General features: G+C 39.2%; 1 protein-coding gene across 4 annotated transcripts in view; it reads right to left on the reverse strand.

Annotated features, from left to right (window-relative positions):
- The window catches only part of NIPBL (NIPBL cohesin loading factor), a 218838-nt gene that overhangs the window by 108428 nt on the left and 92785 nt on the right, over positions 1-17625 (reverse strand). For all 4 annotated transcript variants that reach the window (XM_019495976.2, XM_019495977.2, XM_014593996.3 and 1 more), the window contains exons 3-5: positions 14955-15120; positions 13882-14012; positions 69-168 (exon numbers count right to left, since the gene is read on the reverse strand). In XM_019495976.2, coding sequence (XP_019351521.1) covers positions 69-168; positions 13882-14012; positions 14955-15120 — 397 coding nt within the window. The remainder of the gene's footprint in view (positions 1-68; positions 169-13881; positions 14013-14954; positions 15121-17625) is intronic.

Below are 17625 nucleotides of genomic sequence, written 5' to 3' on the forward strand. Positions count from 1 at the left end.
CCACATATATGCACCAAAATGTTACCACAAAATTGAATCTAGGACCCCAGCTTTAGACACTGCATTACCTGGAAGGGCTATGTGAGATAGTGGTTTGTTGATAATTGGAAGATGCAGGACTACCATGCATGGAATTCTGAGAGAGTTTATACTGCGGCATCATCATTCCTAGAAAGAAGAAAATATCAATTTTAAATATATTTTGCGTGTGTGTGTGTTTCAGCTATTTCATAGAAAGAGCTTATGAAGTGTAAAGCAAGCTTATTACTACCCTCTATCCTCCTACAGTTATATTAGGAAAAGATTCCCATGTTAGGCTCCATGTAACATGTACATTTCATAATTATTTTAATAAATTTTCATACATTTTACCCATTTCACACACCAAATTCCCCTAAAGCAGCCTTTTTCCCGTTAGGAATGCATTTCCAAGGTAGTTGCTAATGTTTCTTATCAAAGCTCACATAGCAGCTAGCAAACAAAATGATAAATCTTAGCATTTTATAACAGAACATCCAGGCTGTACAGCAAGATAATTTGTTACTAAGTAATTGTTACTTACTAAAGCTACTAAATTAGGTAAAAGGGTTGTGTTGAAATAAGGGAACATGAAGCCAAATGAACAGTAAGAAATGACTATAGTATCTCCACATAAAAGCATATAAAGGTAGGATTTTACAGCAACACTCAGGAAAATAAACTACTCATAAAAATGGCAATATGCAGCACCTGTCTACATTCAACCTTACATTGTATTGATGCATTTATAAAGGGTTAACTTGTTTTGCAGTAAGCTTCATACAGTAAAAATCAAATGCAAAAATTAATAAAATTAAAAGAACCAGACAGCATTAAACGTATCTTGTACAGAATAAACTGCAATAGCCACCAGACAAAACCACCCTATCCACAAAGGAATCAATTCCAAACTTATAAAGGGAAAAGGGGAAACAAAAACTGAAATGAAATTAAAGTAAATGGAAGGAAGGTAAACACTGTCAAAAATAGCCCTATTAAAAGAGGCAGACTTGCAGCATGCTTTAAAAGTTAGTCTGTGGGGGACTCTAGTGGATCTTTGTCTCCTTTAACCAAGAGTTCCAAGGAAAGGAAAACCTGTTCTTTGCCCAGTCCCGATTCAAATCTAACACTGTTGGATCATTCCCAGAGAAGCTCCATTAGGGTGCAGTGCAGAAGCAGGAAATGAAAATGTTATTTCTACTTGTACATTTCCTTGACTTTCCGTGACAATCTACTATGAAGAGATCAGACCTTAAACTCCAAATGAGCCTTTAGACCTCCGCTTGGAAATACTATCCTGGGCATGCTTTACAGCTTTGGAAGCCAACTAAATCTTAAGTCAGCGATAGTTTTCAATCACTTTGTGCTAAAAACTTTGAACAATTAGTCAATTTAATATGTGGGTCAACCAGCAGAGCTAAAGGTGTTTTAGTAATTCCCAGGTGAAGGAAACACAGCACTTTAGATTACTGTATGTCCATCAGGTCATGGAAATCGCTGTTCAGATGTTTCCAATTCCTGGGATGGAGGAAGAGCTTTATATACACACATGTATGCAAGTGTCATGTGCCTGATCATAAGATAAAATTTGCTGTAAAATATGTTCTCAAAAAGTTATGTCCACCACAAATTAGATGGCTACTTTTTACTTGAAAACAAAGCTACTGCTCTGCAAATTTTTTAATGTAATAGTCAACCTTTTTTGCTTATCAAATCTCTGTAATTTTCCATTTGAGAGTGTAAGTTGCCCAACCATCTTAGTCGAGATACATGATTTAACCCATCCTGTTGTTTGGGCTTTTTGTTTAAACCAGATCATTGGGCAGTAGGGGTGTGCAAAATGGGCCCTATTTGATTTGGATTCAGATTCAGCCCAAATTGGGGACAGTTATGAGATCCATTGATTTGGATCACTGTCCCCAATTCGATTCGGCCAAATCTGAATCTGAAGATTCAATGCCAATTCAGCGAATCAGCGATTCAGATACAGACACGGCTTTAAATGTTTTTTCTACGTATCTCAAGGTACCAGGCATGGCTTTTGAACGCTGTGATAGAGGAGTGAATGGAGAATCCTACAGGAGCATGGGAGGCAGCGGCCATGTGCTCGGTGGTGAACCCGGAAGTGGACCGGAACTACTTCCAGTCCACTTCCAGGTCCACCAGGGGGTGCACAGCCCCCCCGTGTCCCCTCGGCTCAGCGATCAGCCGTAGGGGGACCCTGGGTGCCCACCCCAGACCCAGGAGGCACCAGTCACTGAGCTGGGGGATGCAGGGGGGCCCCCAGCATGCTCTCTGGTAGACCCGCAAGTAGACCAGAACTGCTTGTGGTCCACTTCCAGGTCTGCTGCCAAGCATGCTAGGGAGATCCGTGCTTCTGTGGGATGCTCCATGTGCCCCAACACTGCAGCATTCATGAGCCGCCTACTACCTAGAGGTATGTAGAAAAAACATTTAAAGCTGTGTCTATGTCCTAATCTCCAAATGTTTCCGCATCTCTCCAAATCAATTTGGAGGGTTCTGATTTGATTTGTAGAGATTAAAGGGTCCTCTGAATCAATTCAGATTTGGAGATTTGGCCACCTAATTGGGCCGAATCTCTGCCGAACTGAATTGGGGACCGAAGCTTCGCACAGCCCTATTAGGCAGTAAAAACCTTAAAATGCCACCTTCAGACACAAGTTGAATGCCCTTTTAATATCTGGGGGAAAAGTAAGTGGAGAGAAAAAAGCCTACCCTTGCACTCCAAGAAAAGGTGTTACTGTTTACCATGTTTGCTGAATCAGATCTGATAATCATCTTCTCCTGTACTACTGTGGATCCATGTATAAACACAATCATTTCTAAAACTTTTCTCAGAGGTGATAGCAATTAACGGGGAAATGCAGATTATTCCAAAAAGCAGAGTGAACAAATTTCAAAGACTTGAATGCCGTTACTGATTCCTGGAGGACAAAATTCAGGTTCCAGGCAGGCAACCTGTTAGAGTAACAGATTTCTAAATGATGCCCTCCTTAATAATAGGGAAAGTACTGGTACATAGCAATGAGCCGAATTCTCTTCTGGCTCATCATATTTAACTAGGCTGAAAATTAGTTGAGATTGTGACCCATAAACAAGCCATCTTGCAGTAACTCCAACCCATGACTAAATTTTACAAATTACATTTACTTCATTCATATAGATATCTTAATTATGTCTGCATATTTCTATATGTTGCATGTGTTGATTTCTTCCAAGAAGAAAAAGAAAAAAATAGATAACCATCTCAGAGACCGTGTTTACATTTTCTGGAGCATGCAAATGTTCTTTTCAATTTCAAAACCAAAAGGCATTGCAAATTAAGGTTTGGTTTGCATTTGGTTTAAAACTGAGAACTACAGCCCAAAGGGAAGAGAGGGACAATTACTATCACTCTTGCTTACTCTGTTATCAAGAAGAGTGAGAGGGAACACAAACCAGCTCTGGGGGTCAAGGAAGAGCATCTTTTCTCTATGCCTTTCAGGTCACTGTATAGATAAGGACCCTTGAGTCTGTTCAACCTTGAAGCAAACAAGTCTAAGGGCTTGTCTACACAGGAAAGTTAGGGTGAAGTAAATTGATGTGAATTTTACAAGGCATTAGCTATTCAACCCTCAGTGCCCATATGATCACTTTTATCCTGCAGGTGGTACAGGGTACTTTATTCAACATTGAAAATGTAATATTTTGCACTTACTACACATTAAAAGTAATTACATGGGAAGCATGGGGCCAATTTCCTGCTTGTAAGTTTTATTCTTGGTCTGTTCATGTTTCTTGTGTTGTGGTCTTTCAATGAGCCCCTACATTTGAACAATAACATGAAATACTTTTGTAACTTCTGTTCTAGCCTACTCACATACTCTGAACTAAATCTATGAAACACCAGCTGGAGTTTAGAGAACAGAACTTTTATCTTGTGGGAAAAGTTGGAAGGGAAGCAGATTCTATTAAGTCACACAAAAATATTCATACCATCCACATACAAAATATTTAAATACCACGGAATTGCATTAGAGTTTTAAAGAAGGGAAATTATGAGCTGGTATTCCTGCTGCACTGAGATGGAACATGTAGTAGAGAAGCTTGCAGAAATCAGATCTATCCAATAAAAGATCCAAAGGAATTATACCAAGTTCTGAAAAAGAATCTAGAGAGCAGCAAGATAGGCCAGACTCTAATTTCCTCCCATAGGATACCAACAGGAAGGGCCCTGCAATCTGCTACTGATTGGCAAAGGGGTGACAACTATAGCTCTACTAAAGTTTTTTATTATCATTTCATCTCCTGCTTCAGAAACGCCTCGTGGAGGATTAGGAACCTGCTCATGTACAGGCACACAAACTTCTCAGTCGAGGGCTGTGTCAAAATTGGACTGAGATGCACGGATACTACAAGAAATCAGTAGAAACTGTTGAGGAGGAGATGGCAGAGATCATATGGAAAAGAAATTCTCAGGAGAAAAAAAAACATTACTCAAGGTTCTGTATGTTTTTAGGGAAGATAAAATACATATTTTTCATATATATTAAAAATTGAATTTCTATGATAAGTGGAACTCAACTTTCTGTTGAACAGCACAGACTGTTCAAAGGTTGGCCAGCCAGTGAGAGCGATGACAACAATGATGGAGATGACCATGACAGTGACGATTATAGTAATGAGTGAAAGGACTGAGGAATCAAGAGGGGGAGCTGGAAGGGGAGCGGGGTAAGTGGGGTGGGATGGGAGGGGAATGCAGAGGTGGTCCTTTGTGTGATTGTGACAGCTAATAGTGAAAGTGGTGGAAACACAGGAGCATAGGCACACAGGAGCACAGTACGGTCACTGTAACGGGAATAAGGACAGTGTAACTGTAAAGGTGTGCTTTGGACTCTCAAGTGAATGAAAGCAGTCATATGACAGGTTTGTAGAGCCATACGTAAATAGACAGATAGATGGACAGATATTCACAAAAAATATTGATTCAAACTGAAATGGTATTCAAATTAGTTTGTGTTTTGGAAAGTTATTTCATCTGTGGACAAGGCACATGACAGGTATTCCAGTGCCATCATTTTGTAACTCGGATCCTTACATCTACTAGACAGTTGTTTACTCTCAAATAATGTGGAGAATAAGTACACAACCAGAAGTTTCTTCATGAAAGAGGAGTGAAGAGAGCATAGAGGAGAGAGACTTGAGTCTTGCTAGCATCAAGAATGACATTCATGAATTTTACAAGATGCACTTTGTGTAAAAGTCACAAACACAACAAGCAGCTGACGCACTTGCAAACCAATTCATTTCCTCTTAGGGAGAGTTCTGCAGCAGTCCTCACTTCTCATCTACATTATAAAAAATAGTAGCTATATTCCAGTGGCCCAAATGGTATGGCTGCATGCACCTGCTTCTTTAACTGAGCCTGTTTAATAATAAAAATGTCAACATTCTTCTATCGCAGTACCATCACTGGTGGTCACTACAATACAATATAAAAACTTCTCTTGTCCAAATAAAGCTCTCACCGCCATCACCAGGTCCCTTACCCCTCTCCACACCCTGCCATTCCTGCTAAGCAGAGGAGAGAGGGAGTAATCTTTTTGGAATGTAGTACTTCTTACCAACCTGGTAGTTGTAAAGTGCTGCATTCCAAAAGGATTAACATAGATGAATTAGTCAACAGTACATAAAAGTAAAAGTCTAACTACCCTGAAGAAATTTAACACTTTTATACCATTTCAAAGGAGAAGACTTTTCACTAGATCAAACAATGCAAGAAAGATATCAAGTGAAAAATCCTTGACTTGTACAAAGCATGTGTAATTAATTGGACTTTGCATGTTTGTCCTGTACAGGTAATAGCAGAAGATACAAGTTCCGTATCTCCACTTGGGGGTAACAAAACACAGGGCTGTAGTTCCCTGTCCCTAGCCATAATAAGTTTGATTAATTTTCATTCCAAAAAGCCCATGAGTGACCATGCTATGCATGTTCACGTCAAGATGATGACCAACACATGAAGGGCCTTTCCTGAGACCAATGCATGAATAACCACTTTATATGTAGTTTCAGTGCAAATTCTGAACCTGTTAAGTACATGAAAAACTGACAATATAGCTCCACATAAAAACTGCAGAGACACCATTAAAGTTAAGTTCCACTTAACACAGAAATTAAATTTTTAATATATATGAAAAATATGTATTTTATCTTTCCTAAAAACATACAGAACTTTGAGTATTTTTTTTTCTCCTGAGAATTTGCAGGTAAATTAATTATTATAAGACTTAAAAAGTAAAGACTGAGACAGCTTTTGATACCAATTACTTTAACAACAGAACACAGAGATTCAAGAAACTTTCTAAAACGGAAATCTGATGCAGCAGCTATATTTGATGGTTTTGGTAATACAGGCTATGGACAGTCAACAACTCAGGTAAGTCCTAAAAGTGTTACCTGGTCCATTACTAGATGTAATGGTAATCAATCAATATCCTTTTTCATGGCAGGAACAGTTTATGTTCCCTGCATGCATGGCATCTAGTACACTAGGGTTCTGTCTTCCCTAGGACTATTAAGTGGTATGGCAATATACATAATACATTATAACATGCTTTTTGTACGTGGTAATTCTACTGGTTATCATGATTAAATAGCATAAGCATTTTGATTATGGGTCAAGAATTCTCACTGCATAGTCTGTGGTCCTTACTCTTCTTTATAGGTTCCATGGTTTCAAAATAACATAGGCATCAGTGATTAGGCTCCCCATCACTTTGAAGCCTCTGCTCCAACATTAAAGAGTACCACTGGGGAAGTAGAGGATGGAGTGCTCAGAACCCTTTTAAACCCAGAGACACAGACTCAGGGCTTGTCTCCATTACTGAGTCCCTGCTACTATTACTGTGCTGAAAGAGCTATGTCAGCAAAGCCCCTAGTGGAGATGCAGCACGTGGCACCAGATGGGTAGCCAGTTTCTTACACAACCGCCCTGAAGAGCAGAAGCTAAGTCAGCAGAAGTCCTCTTCAGTTAGCAGAGATGCATCCAAACCAGAAGTCTTGTCAATATAATGACTTTGGCTAAGGTGCAATCTTTTCAGTCTGGCTGAAATAACTATGATAGCAAATTTTGCAATGAATATTGGATATCACAGCTGCAGTTTGTCCATCCCTTCACACAGTGCAGGATCATTTGCAGCTTTCTGAAGTAATACATTAACTGCAAATTAAGAACTAGCTTCAGTTATTTATTACGTGTAATTCTGGTGGTGCAAGCAGCTATAAAGATGTGTGTAACTGGCGCATACATTCTGCTACTTTGTGCAGCTGTGATCTGCCCTTAAAATTAAAATCAAATAAAAAATATTTAAGGGTGATACTGATATATTCAAATATTAGATATAGTGTATAATAGCATTAGGATTCTTTGGGTTTCTTATTTACTGTTCATGCACAACTTAAAGCACACGCACGTGCACACACACATGCACATACACAGGCACACATGGGCACACTCCAAGACACAAGACTGCATCACTACTCAATTTACTTATGTGTGCTGTCAGTCCTATTTTAACCTCTCATTTTGGGACAGATACTGTATTAGTATAAAGGAAACGATTAATGTTCTGAAAAACGTCAAAATTAACATACTGTGTAATAACCTGGATAGAAGATAGACCATGTTGTGTAGGTTAAACTACATCGCAGTAACATGTTAATGTATTCATATAAGACTGAAGCTAAAACAGCTGATCAACATTTTTTTTCAGTTTAATGTAGATGTTTATTGAAAATGGACATTCACAGCAGCTTTTCTTCCCAGTTACATAGGTTTTTTTATATCTTAATTCTGAGTAAAATGCATTTAATTAGTTGATATTTACTCTCAGGCACAATATATTTACTCCATGCAAGCACTGCATAAGGCATTACAACAGAAAAAGATATTTGAAGTGAACTTTCATTAAATTGAAGAAACACCACCACAGATCTCAGCCAAATAAAAGAAATGGTGGAACCTTCTGTGGAAAGTAATGGCAAAATGCCCAAATCCTTACTCTGAGTCCTTTGCCACTTCTGTATAACTAGCACCACATTACTTCATTATGCAATAGTGTTTTTTAGTTCATCTCTCTAGCTCAAAAGAACCAGTCAGAATGTACTAACAGAAAGCAGGAAAGAAAAAAAAAAAATCACTGCTTATTACAAACATGTAACTAATTCTTTAAAATGATGAAAACCTAACAAGTCCTTAGGAATCCAGCTGGTTTGTGCTATAGAACCAGGCTCAAGGGATGCTGACAGAGGTGCCCCCCACCAAGAACAGCTCTTTACCAGAAGAGGCATCACATTAGTTCACCCCAGCTACCCAGGATGTGTATAAATTGGGCGCTTCAGCAAGGCTTTTTGGAGGTTTTTTCTAAAGCTGACTCAATCAGCTATAGAAGTGCCAAAAGCCCTTCTGAAGCACCAGATCTATACAGATGTTGTGCGAACCAGGTCAAACTAACACGACGCCTCTTTTGGGCATGTGCTGTGCTCAGTGCAGAGGCGTACCGAGCTGAAAGTAAAGTTTTTTTTCCCCCCCACGTCTGTAAGCAGCCAAGGGTAGCCACATACATCCATCTAGAAGTTTTATGATCTGATAAATTTTCACATGTGACACAGCAGTTTGGCTACAAACAGACTATGTAACAATGTGCTTCAGTCTGGTCGCACAATATGTTTAAATTTAAAAAAATAGTAATCTAGTATATAATCCAGAAATAACAGCATTATTCAAACAGAAATTCATTTAGCATTGGATAAAGAATGATACTGATGTGGCAGATTATAATCTACATCTGAATACTGTACAATGTAGAGACAGTTGCAATCAGTAACCTAATTACTGACAGGGTGTCATTAAAAAAAAAAAGTTAGCAATCCCTACAATTCTAGCAAACCAACTACAAAATGTCAGCTGAACATTCCTACTATATAACACTGAGTGTCAGGAAATGCAGACTCCTTTATTTGAAAAGACCAAGCATGTCTATATGCTAAATTTCAGATTTGCATTTCTTTCTACAATCAAGTAACAAGACATCCTCCTATTCTAATTTCAGTGTTGAACTCTCATTCTTACAAAGATACTGACTGTTTGTGGAAAAAGCTGAAGAATTCTGCTGGTACTGATCACAGCAACCATTAGAATTTAACACACAAGATATGTACACTTATCCTAGTTTACCAGTAAAGATCCAGGTTTCTGAGGTACCTTGCTGTCCTGACAAACTGTACCAAAACATGTCTTATTTTCAAAATAACTCTCCAAATGCCTATTCTTCCACCCACAGGCCTTACTAATTACAGTAAAAAAACCCCAAAACTCTGGTTACTAGAGTTTCTGGAGAAGATTTTAAAAAGCATAAAGAAGCAGTAGACACCCAGCTCTCATTAAAAGAGCCAGTTACGAGAGGGTATGTCAAATACTGGTGGTGTGTTATCTGGCCCAGCCTTCATTGCAGTCTTGGCTCAATAGGAAGTGGACAAAGGTACAAAGAAGCAGCTGGACCTTCAATTCCACCTTTAAGTAGTACTAGGTGTATCTGCACAGAAGAAAGAAGGCAGCAGAAGAGAGAAATCTGAAAGGCAAGGAGGAGAGAGCCACAACTTCAAACTAACAATTCTTCTAAGATGAGAAAAATACCTTCCCCACCTCCCAAGGAACCAAAGACATCCATATGCTTCTTACCTCCCAACCCTGTAGCTTGAGAAACCTTTCTACATCCAAAAGAAGAAAACCCAGTTGGTCCTGGCCCATCCTCAGTAGTAACCTCCCTTGGCTTCAGAGAGTTAGATGGGACTTGCTAATTAAAAATAAACTTCCAAAAACCTAACATTTTGTAATCCGTTTAAAGTGGCAATAGTTTAAAGTGACAATAGCAACCCAACTATCACCTGATAAAAGACTTTCCTTTTTCATTAACTTGCAACAATTGCAACACAGATGTGCATTGTAAATTAGCTGAATAATAATTTCATGGATTAAATTAAACATTGTAAACTTGATTAATTTATATAAAGAAAATACAAGATCATCTTCTTTATGTTTACTAGATAAGATATTTTAAAAGCTTTTACACATATTGGAATGAACATTTGAAAAAAGCTTTGCTCAATAAATAATGTTATCCCACAAGCAAACAAACAGGCAAGAACACATTAACTTTGGCTTTTATTCCTTGTTAGCAGTCCACAAAAAATCATGTTGCTTCCATGTGGCTATGTTATAAAACAACCAAAATACTTAATAATTCTGCAATTTTTGACAGCTAAAAGCCATATCTAACAACATATTGCATTCATTATTATTAACCTTGTGTCTCTTTAGAGGACTATGCAAATGTTAACCAAAGGCAATGTTTATTAAAACCTCCTTCAGACAAATTCCTTCCTTTGATGGTCATTCTTTTCTTTTCAAAAGACCTATAACAAGTTATTAACAATACTGCAATTTTGCCTATTAGTTATTGTTCACACAAGATTTAAACATTACATTATTAACATATATTAAGTTTTACACCCAAAGTGTCACATATCTGCAAAGTATATTGATATGCACTAATTGTTAGCATGATTACGTCTTGCATGAGTGACATCAAATGTTGTTACTACGTTTATCTTTCAGTTAAAATTAGAGACTATTTAGCACAGTTACCTGGCAAATACTATTTACTAGCAGTAGCTCTTTTGAATTTAACTTCTACAGACAGAAGTCACATATTAAACTTAATTTCATATAAAAACAGCAACAGAACACTCAGGTTTGTAAATTCATCACCCTCCCACTCAACTTGTTATTCCACTTTACTGAATTCCTTGGATTAGTTCTAAAACTGGGAACACTTAAATAGTCTTCTCTCATATATACAAGTTACGTGTACCTTTTCCCAACTCCATCTTTACCCAAGAGGATTTTGTTTTCTATTTTATGTCAGGTTTACCCTCTTAAAAGTGCAGCAATTGGCCTTTTTTGGCTGATGTGGCTGATAATGTCACCGATAAATGCCATGTGAATGTGAACAGCCGCAGCATGCACATGGCCAAAAGTGCTGCTCAGCAGCTTGAAGAGCAGTGTCCAGCCATTAAGTCTATGGGGAGGATCAAGACCCCTGCAGTGAGAGGGGGAGTGGGGCAGCCCAGTTGGGGTGGGGCAGATGGCCCAGCCAGGATGGTACGCGGGGACAGAGAGAGGAGGGGTGGCTCCCGCTGTTGCGCATACCCCTAGGGGAGGCATGGGGGGCACATGTCCTCCAGACCTGTGTACAGGATGAGGGCAGGCTGTTATTCCTAGCAGGGGGGGCTGGGCCCATACTGTGCTCAGGGTAGGTGGCGCAGAGCAGGTGGCGCTGGGAGGGGGAGCTACATGGGGGCTTCAGATACCCCAAAATTCTCCATAGCTCACCTCATACCCCCCTCCCAGCACCACTGCTCTCACCCGACCCAAGTGCAGCCCCGGCCCAGCCCCTCCCCACTAGGAAGGGGCCGCAGTGGGCCACCCTATGTACAAATCTTGGGAGCATGTGCCCCCCCCCAATGTCTCTCCCAGGGGTGTGCACAGCAGCAGGAGCTGCCCTGAGCCCCTCTCGGACAAGCTGCAGCTCCATCCCACGCTCCACCCTGCCTCGGCTGGGAAGAGCCTACCCCTGCTCCAGCCCCACTCCCACCCCCTCACCGTGGAGGCCTCAATCAGCCCCCCCTCCATCCTTTTCCAACAGACTTACCAGCTGGATGCTGGCCTCCAAGCTACCGGGCTGCATATTGGCAATTGAATCAGTATCAGCTGATATGGCTGGTTAATAATCATCCATCAGTATCAGCCCAAAAAATCTTTATCAGTTCACTCCTAATTTTATCTAATCCATCTTATAAAATATGGGTATGGCAAAGCTTCACAGTAAAATCTACTGCTTTGTAGGCTAAGATGCGAGAGTGCTTCATGTACAAGAAAAGGTTGGATACGCATGAGAAAAAATCTGAAAAAAAATGTTCATTAATTCTGCTTCCTCCTTTGCAAACTTTGTATGCAGAGACAAATGAACTTAAATTCAAAATCAGTTTCTCAACTCATGGCAGCAGAATGTTTTTCACTCTCCATAGGCATCAGGACTACAACCCCCACACTGGCATTATGAAAATAATTCCAGTCTCATTCAGAAGAAAAACCCAAGCTATTCTGGCAGTACACCTCATTTTGCTAACCAATAACTGAATAAGGTGACAACACACACAGCTTCCAGTTCAAATGTTGTGAAATGTAAGTTGAATACTATTGCCCTAGGTAAAATAGATACATTTTCAGAATTTAAGGAAATTTTTATGCTTCAGAGGAAAATGCTGTATTCTGTTCTCAGCAAGATTTACATATTTTGAGTGCTCACAGCTCATCTCCCTATGTCACGGGCTTTCAATCTTTTTTAGTCAAAGTACCACCTTGCAACTGGATGCTGAGTTGGGGCAGGGGGGATTAGAGCATGGCCAAACACTGAGCAGGGGGCGGGGGGGGGGGGGGGGGGGGGGGGGGGAGGGTGCACGTAGCCACATACAGAGCAGAGGCAGGGATGGCGCACAGGGATGGCACGTGCTGCTGCCTCCCAGAAGCCGAGCTGCGGCAGGGTGGGGAAGTTCACTGGGCTTGGGTGAGGGTAGCATCATCTCTCTGCATGGCAGAGAAGCCCACCGGGCTGGTGTGTGGCAGCGCTGGCCGCTGTGTGCAAGCTTCCCCACCCTGCAAAGGATTACTTCTATCCTCATCCTGCCCCGGCCCTGCTCCTGGGAGGCAGCAGCATTCTATCCCCACCTGCCAACGCATACTCCCTAGGACGGGTCCAAATACCCACATGGGTATGCGTACCCTCGATTGACAATCCCTGCCCTATGTGACTGGAGAAAGAACACTTTCTTTGGTTCACTACCTATTCATTTATTGGTTACTCATCTCTTCTATCCCTGGTTACTGGAGCTAACCAATCTCTCTGCCTAGCATCAATACCTTTGTAAAATGGCATTTTTGTATATTATATGTAAATAAAGATTAAACCGTTCAACAACTCTCATTATTTTCTATTCAAGCTGTCTCATGTAAGACTGGGAAAACATCAGGGTCCAGAAGGCTTTCCTAGTAACTTTGTAGCTGTCTGGAAGGTAATCATCAGGGAAGGGAAAAACAAGACAGTCCATTAACAAATATGGAACCAGTGGTCAATGTCTATCTGATATGTAATTCCCACATTGGTTCTTCTTCTTTTCCATCTCTCTTGTCAATCAACAGTCTTGTTGCTTCTCAAAGTAACGCCCAGATTGAAAACAAATATATCTATAGTGCTCTGCAGTAAAGATGATGCTGAGAGGTTAATTTACAGGCAGAGCACCTTTTTGGTAGATTCTCAGTTAACCCTGTAATCCCCGACTTCTTGTATCACTGGAAAGTCAAAACTTCAATAATACAATTTGGTCTGGTTGCAGCTGCAGTTTATGTTAAATTTACTGATAAATTTGCAGTTTACAGTCTGCAGGACCAACTCTAAGAATAAGACCATGGATAGATTCAAATAAAACAATTAAAAGAAGAAAAAAAAGGCACTCCTCCTCCCCAAATAAATTTGGGGGAGTTTAGTTTTATTTTTGCAAAATGCTCAGTAGTCTTCTAGGGTTCCTAGTTATTTCCAAAGAGTCGAGACCTACAGTACACTACCCAGCAAGGTAAAACATGAAGGTCAGTAGTTGTAACCTTTTTTATAGAAATTAGTACTTTCAATTTGACTTTTTGAAAATGTGTATGAAAACATGCAATTAGCAGAAAAATATCCTCACCACTTTGTACCCCGTATCTGTTTTGCATGCTTTTCTCCCTGAAAACATTAGGATTCCTTGCCAGGACAGCCTGCAGCAAGACTGGTATATCTCCCTCTGGATCATCGCTACCAAGGTTATCTTTCAGTTCTCTAGGGGTTGAAAAGATAAGTAAACAAAAAAAATTATAAATGGTAAAAGACTTGGTTAAAGACATAGCACCCACTTGTAAATACAATGAAGCAGCTATATAGTCTATCCATTTAGCAAGTCTATATACTACTATTCCTCTGGCTCTACATTTGTGATTTTTATTCCTCTTTTTCTGGAAAATGAGGGAAAGGCATTTGTACTGGTCTTCAAATTACTTCTACTATTACTATTTTAATTTGTTTCACACAAAGATTTGTGCTGGAAATTTGAGCATGCTTCCTGTTTACAAAGGCAATTCATTATACTCTTGGCATGACAGGATTCATTCTCATCTTCCCATTAGAGTTCAGAGATTTTTTTATGTGATAAAAATTTTTTTTATGCTTTTCTTTTGCTTTTTTAATACAGATTTTTTGACCAAAACAAAGCCCCAGAGCAAGCCAACTGAAAGGATGGGAGGCGGGGAGAAAAGGGCCTATTGGGTAGCTGCTTGAAAATTCTGAGTATATGAGCAAATAGGCAGAGGAGAACATATACGTGTTTAGAGCATTAATATAGAAAAGCACCTGTATAACAAGTCCCTTTATAATGCCCAGGTAATAATGGAAATAGGCTAACCAGACTACAGGCATATGAACACGCCACACAATTAAATATACAAATATATACCTACAACTAATAAAAATGCAAGGAAAAGCATATCTGGGGGAAAATATTCAGTTATTCACACACAACTGTCTGGAATGATCTTATACGCTGTCTGAAACAATTCAGTATTAAACAAAATGGTTCTCTGGTAAAAGTCAGCCTAGAAGAATCCTTTTATGGTTTCAATACTTAGCATACAAAACCCCTTCTTATAGCCCTCTTTGCTGACTTGAATCAGTAAAGGAGTAAGTAACTTATTTTAAGATTTTGTTACATAGAAGTAAGGTACATACATATGGTCTGTTGACACCTGGTTGAGGCTGTGTACAAGTTGTGAAACCAGATTTTCATCCCTACAGGCCAAAAGGCAGTTCACCTCTTCTGCTATTCGTCCATTAAAAAGCAGACTTTTTGTTGTTGTAGCAGGTAAAGGCGATGGAAGAGGCAGCTGGTTCAAAACTACATTAGAAGAAATAAAGGCAATTCAAACTATTGTATTGAATACAAACCTAGAGAGTAATAAGTTCTATTTATTCCTACATACATTTAAAAAGAGTGAATTTGAAATTTACTGAAGTTTTCTGGGTCTCATTACACAAAAACTAGAACTGAATTTAAATTAACGCTACATGTTAAACCACAAATATTTTAGTATTTCTCATTTAATAAATTTTCCCCCCTAAAGTAATAGGAAGAAAACATTTTCTACTTACCAAAAAGTTACTATTATTAGGAGTGTTCTTTTAGTGCTGAAGAAGTCCAAACAGTAAAGATGGACACATGCACACATGCAATCATGGCTGCATGTAATTCTGCAAAAATCTATAAATCCCATACTTAAGATGACGCTTATATCTTCTATAAGTTATCTCCATGACTGATTTAGGGCTTTGCAATTTTTTTTAAAAATCAATTTAAAACATTAGTTTTAAAGTCAGGTAGAAAACCACAATTAAGAAAGAAAAAATATCTTGTTTTGCATTTATAATTTTTACCTTCTTGAACAAAGATTCAGATTTCACTGCTGCAACCACTAAGAACATACCAACTTGCAGTTGGTCTTTTCATTAAAGGTATTACAGTATAACCTCATAAATCCAGCAAGCTTGGGACTGAGCACCTGCTGGAAATTTGAAAATTCCGGATTTTTCAAGCCAGACCAGCAGCCACATGGAGCAGCAGCATGGGGTGGTGGATGGTGGCAGCAGCCACCACATGCAAGCTTCCCCCTCTGCTGCTCCGGGACTGGCCACTGCTACTCCCCAATATGCTGGATTTTCAAGAATTCCAGACTTTTGATACCCAGATTTATGACATTATACTGTACTTCTTATTGTTGATCAGGAAGGTATACTATATCAATACACAAATATTTAAGCCATTATGTGGTTTAATAATTAAATTTAGATTTTAAGAGTATACTACTCCCTTAAATGGACACACACTGTCCTACAGCTACAACTCTACGTGCCAAACAAGGAATACATCCTTCCCCCTGAAGAGAGGCAGCTGAAAGAAGAGAAAATGAACCAGAATCGAGGTAGACTGTTACAGGCAGCAATCACTCTATTTACAATCTGAGCCAGATTGCATGGATAGTATTTGTTGGACTGATATTCTGAGTTCACGGCTTCTCTGAACTTTTGAGAGCTGTCTTGGTGCAAGGCTACCTTGAAGAAGATGCACCACTTTTTCCATTTGCTTTAGCCTCTCCAACCTTATTCCTTTACACAGGTTATTCACTTTTACATAGTTATTATATTAGTTACTGACATATTTCCTATTTATCAGAGGGTGATTATATATTTACAATATTTGAAGATAATTTTATAAGTTTACTAAGACTACCTTAAGTGTGCTGGATACATAAGAGAAAAGGTTAATCAAAAGAGTTATTACTTTTAAAACAGGATGATTTATTGAAGTAGTACTAACTGTAGTTCATGAACTGAATTTTTTTTTTCTGATCACTATGCATGTCTTTCAGAATTAAAATACCAAGTTTTCCTCCCCCCCCGCCAACTTCCCATCAATTATTCAACTTTAATTGAGCTAGTGTAAAATATGAAGAAAACTAAATACAATGGGAAAAAAAAAACAAGACATCCAAAGTCTTAATCCATAGAAGACTGAGGAAGAGAATCATGGACTTTAAATGTACAAAGAGATTTCTACAGAGGAAAATAAAATATTGTTCTTTACTGCCACTAAGACTAGAACAAGAAATAATGGACTTTGGCTGCTTGCAGACATGAAAAAAACAAATCAAAACAACCCTAGCGCTTTACTGGAGGAGGAAGCATGTTAGTTCAGCTGGGCTCTGAAACGTCTGTATAGATCGGGCACTTTAGTGGGACTTTTTGGTGCTTTTATCTCAAGCTCATTCAATCAGCTATTAGATAAAAGCGCCAAAAAGCTCCGCAGAAGCTCTCAATCTATACAGACATTGGGCAAGCCGGGTCAAGTGAATGCTATGCCTCTTCTGGGCATGCTCTACGCTCAGTGCAGAAGCGCACCAAGCTGAAAGTAAAACGCCTCCCCCGCCCCCCCTGCTTAAATCCGCAAGCAGCCTATAATCACAGGAAAAGAGATTTAGGTTAGACAAGCAAGACCAACATCTATCAGGAATGCCTTAGCCTGCTTGTGACAAGGGTATTGACTAACTGACCTCTCAACATTCCTTCCAGCTCCTATTTCTTATTTCTGTGGGGGGGGGAATATATATATATATATTTTTTTTTTTAAACAACTTTACTTGCAAGCCCATATTTGCTGGAATAGTTCACCTCCGGCCCTGAAGTTTATTATGGTTCACAGGATTGATGGATAAATATTAGATAGCTATGTCACAGGAGCTTCTTTCAATTCAATACATCACACCTTCTGATAAAACAGTTGACAAATAATGTGGTTAAATAAATGCTGAATTCATATGCTTCTTTTTCTGCACACAATTTGATTTAA

Source organism: Alligator mississippiensis, chromosome 3 (genome assembly GCF_030867095.1).
Source record: "Alligator mississippiensis isolate rAllMis1 chromosome 3, rAllMis1, whole genome shotgun sequence".
In the NCBI taxonomy this organism is placed as follows: domain Eukaryota; kingdom Metazoa; phylum Chordata; order Crocodylia; family Alligatoridae; genus Alligator; species Alligator mississippiensis.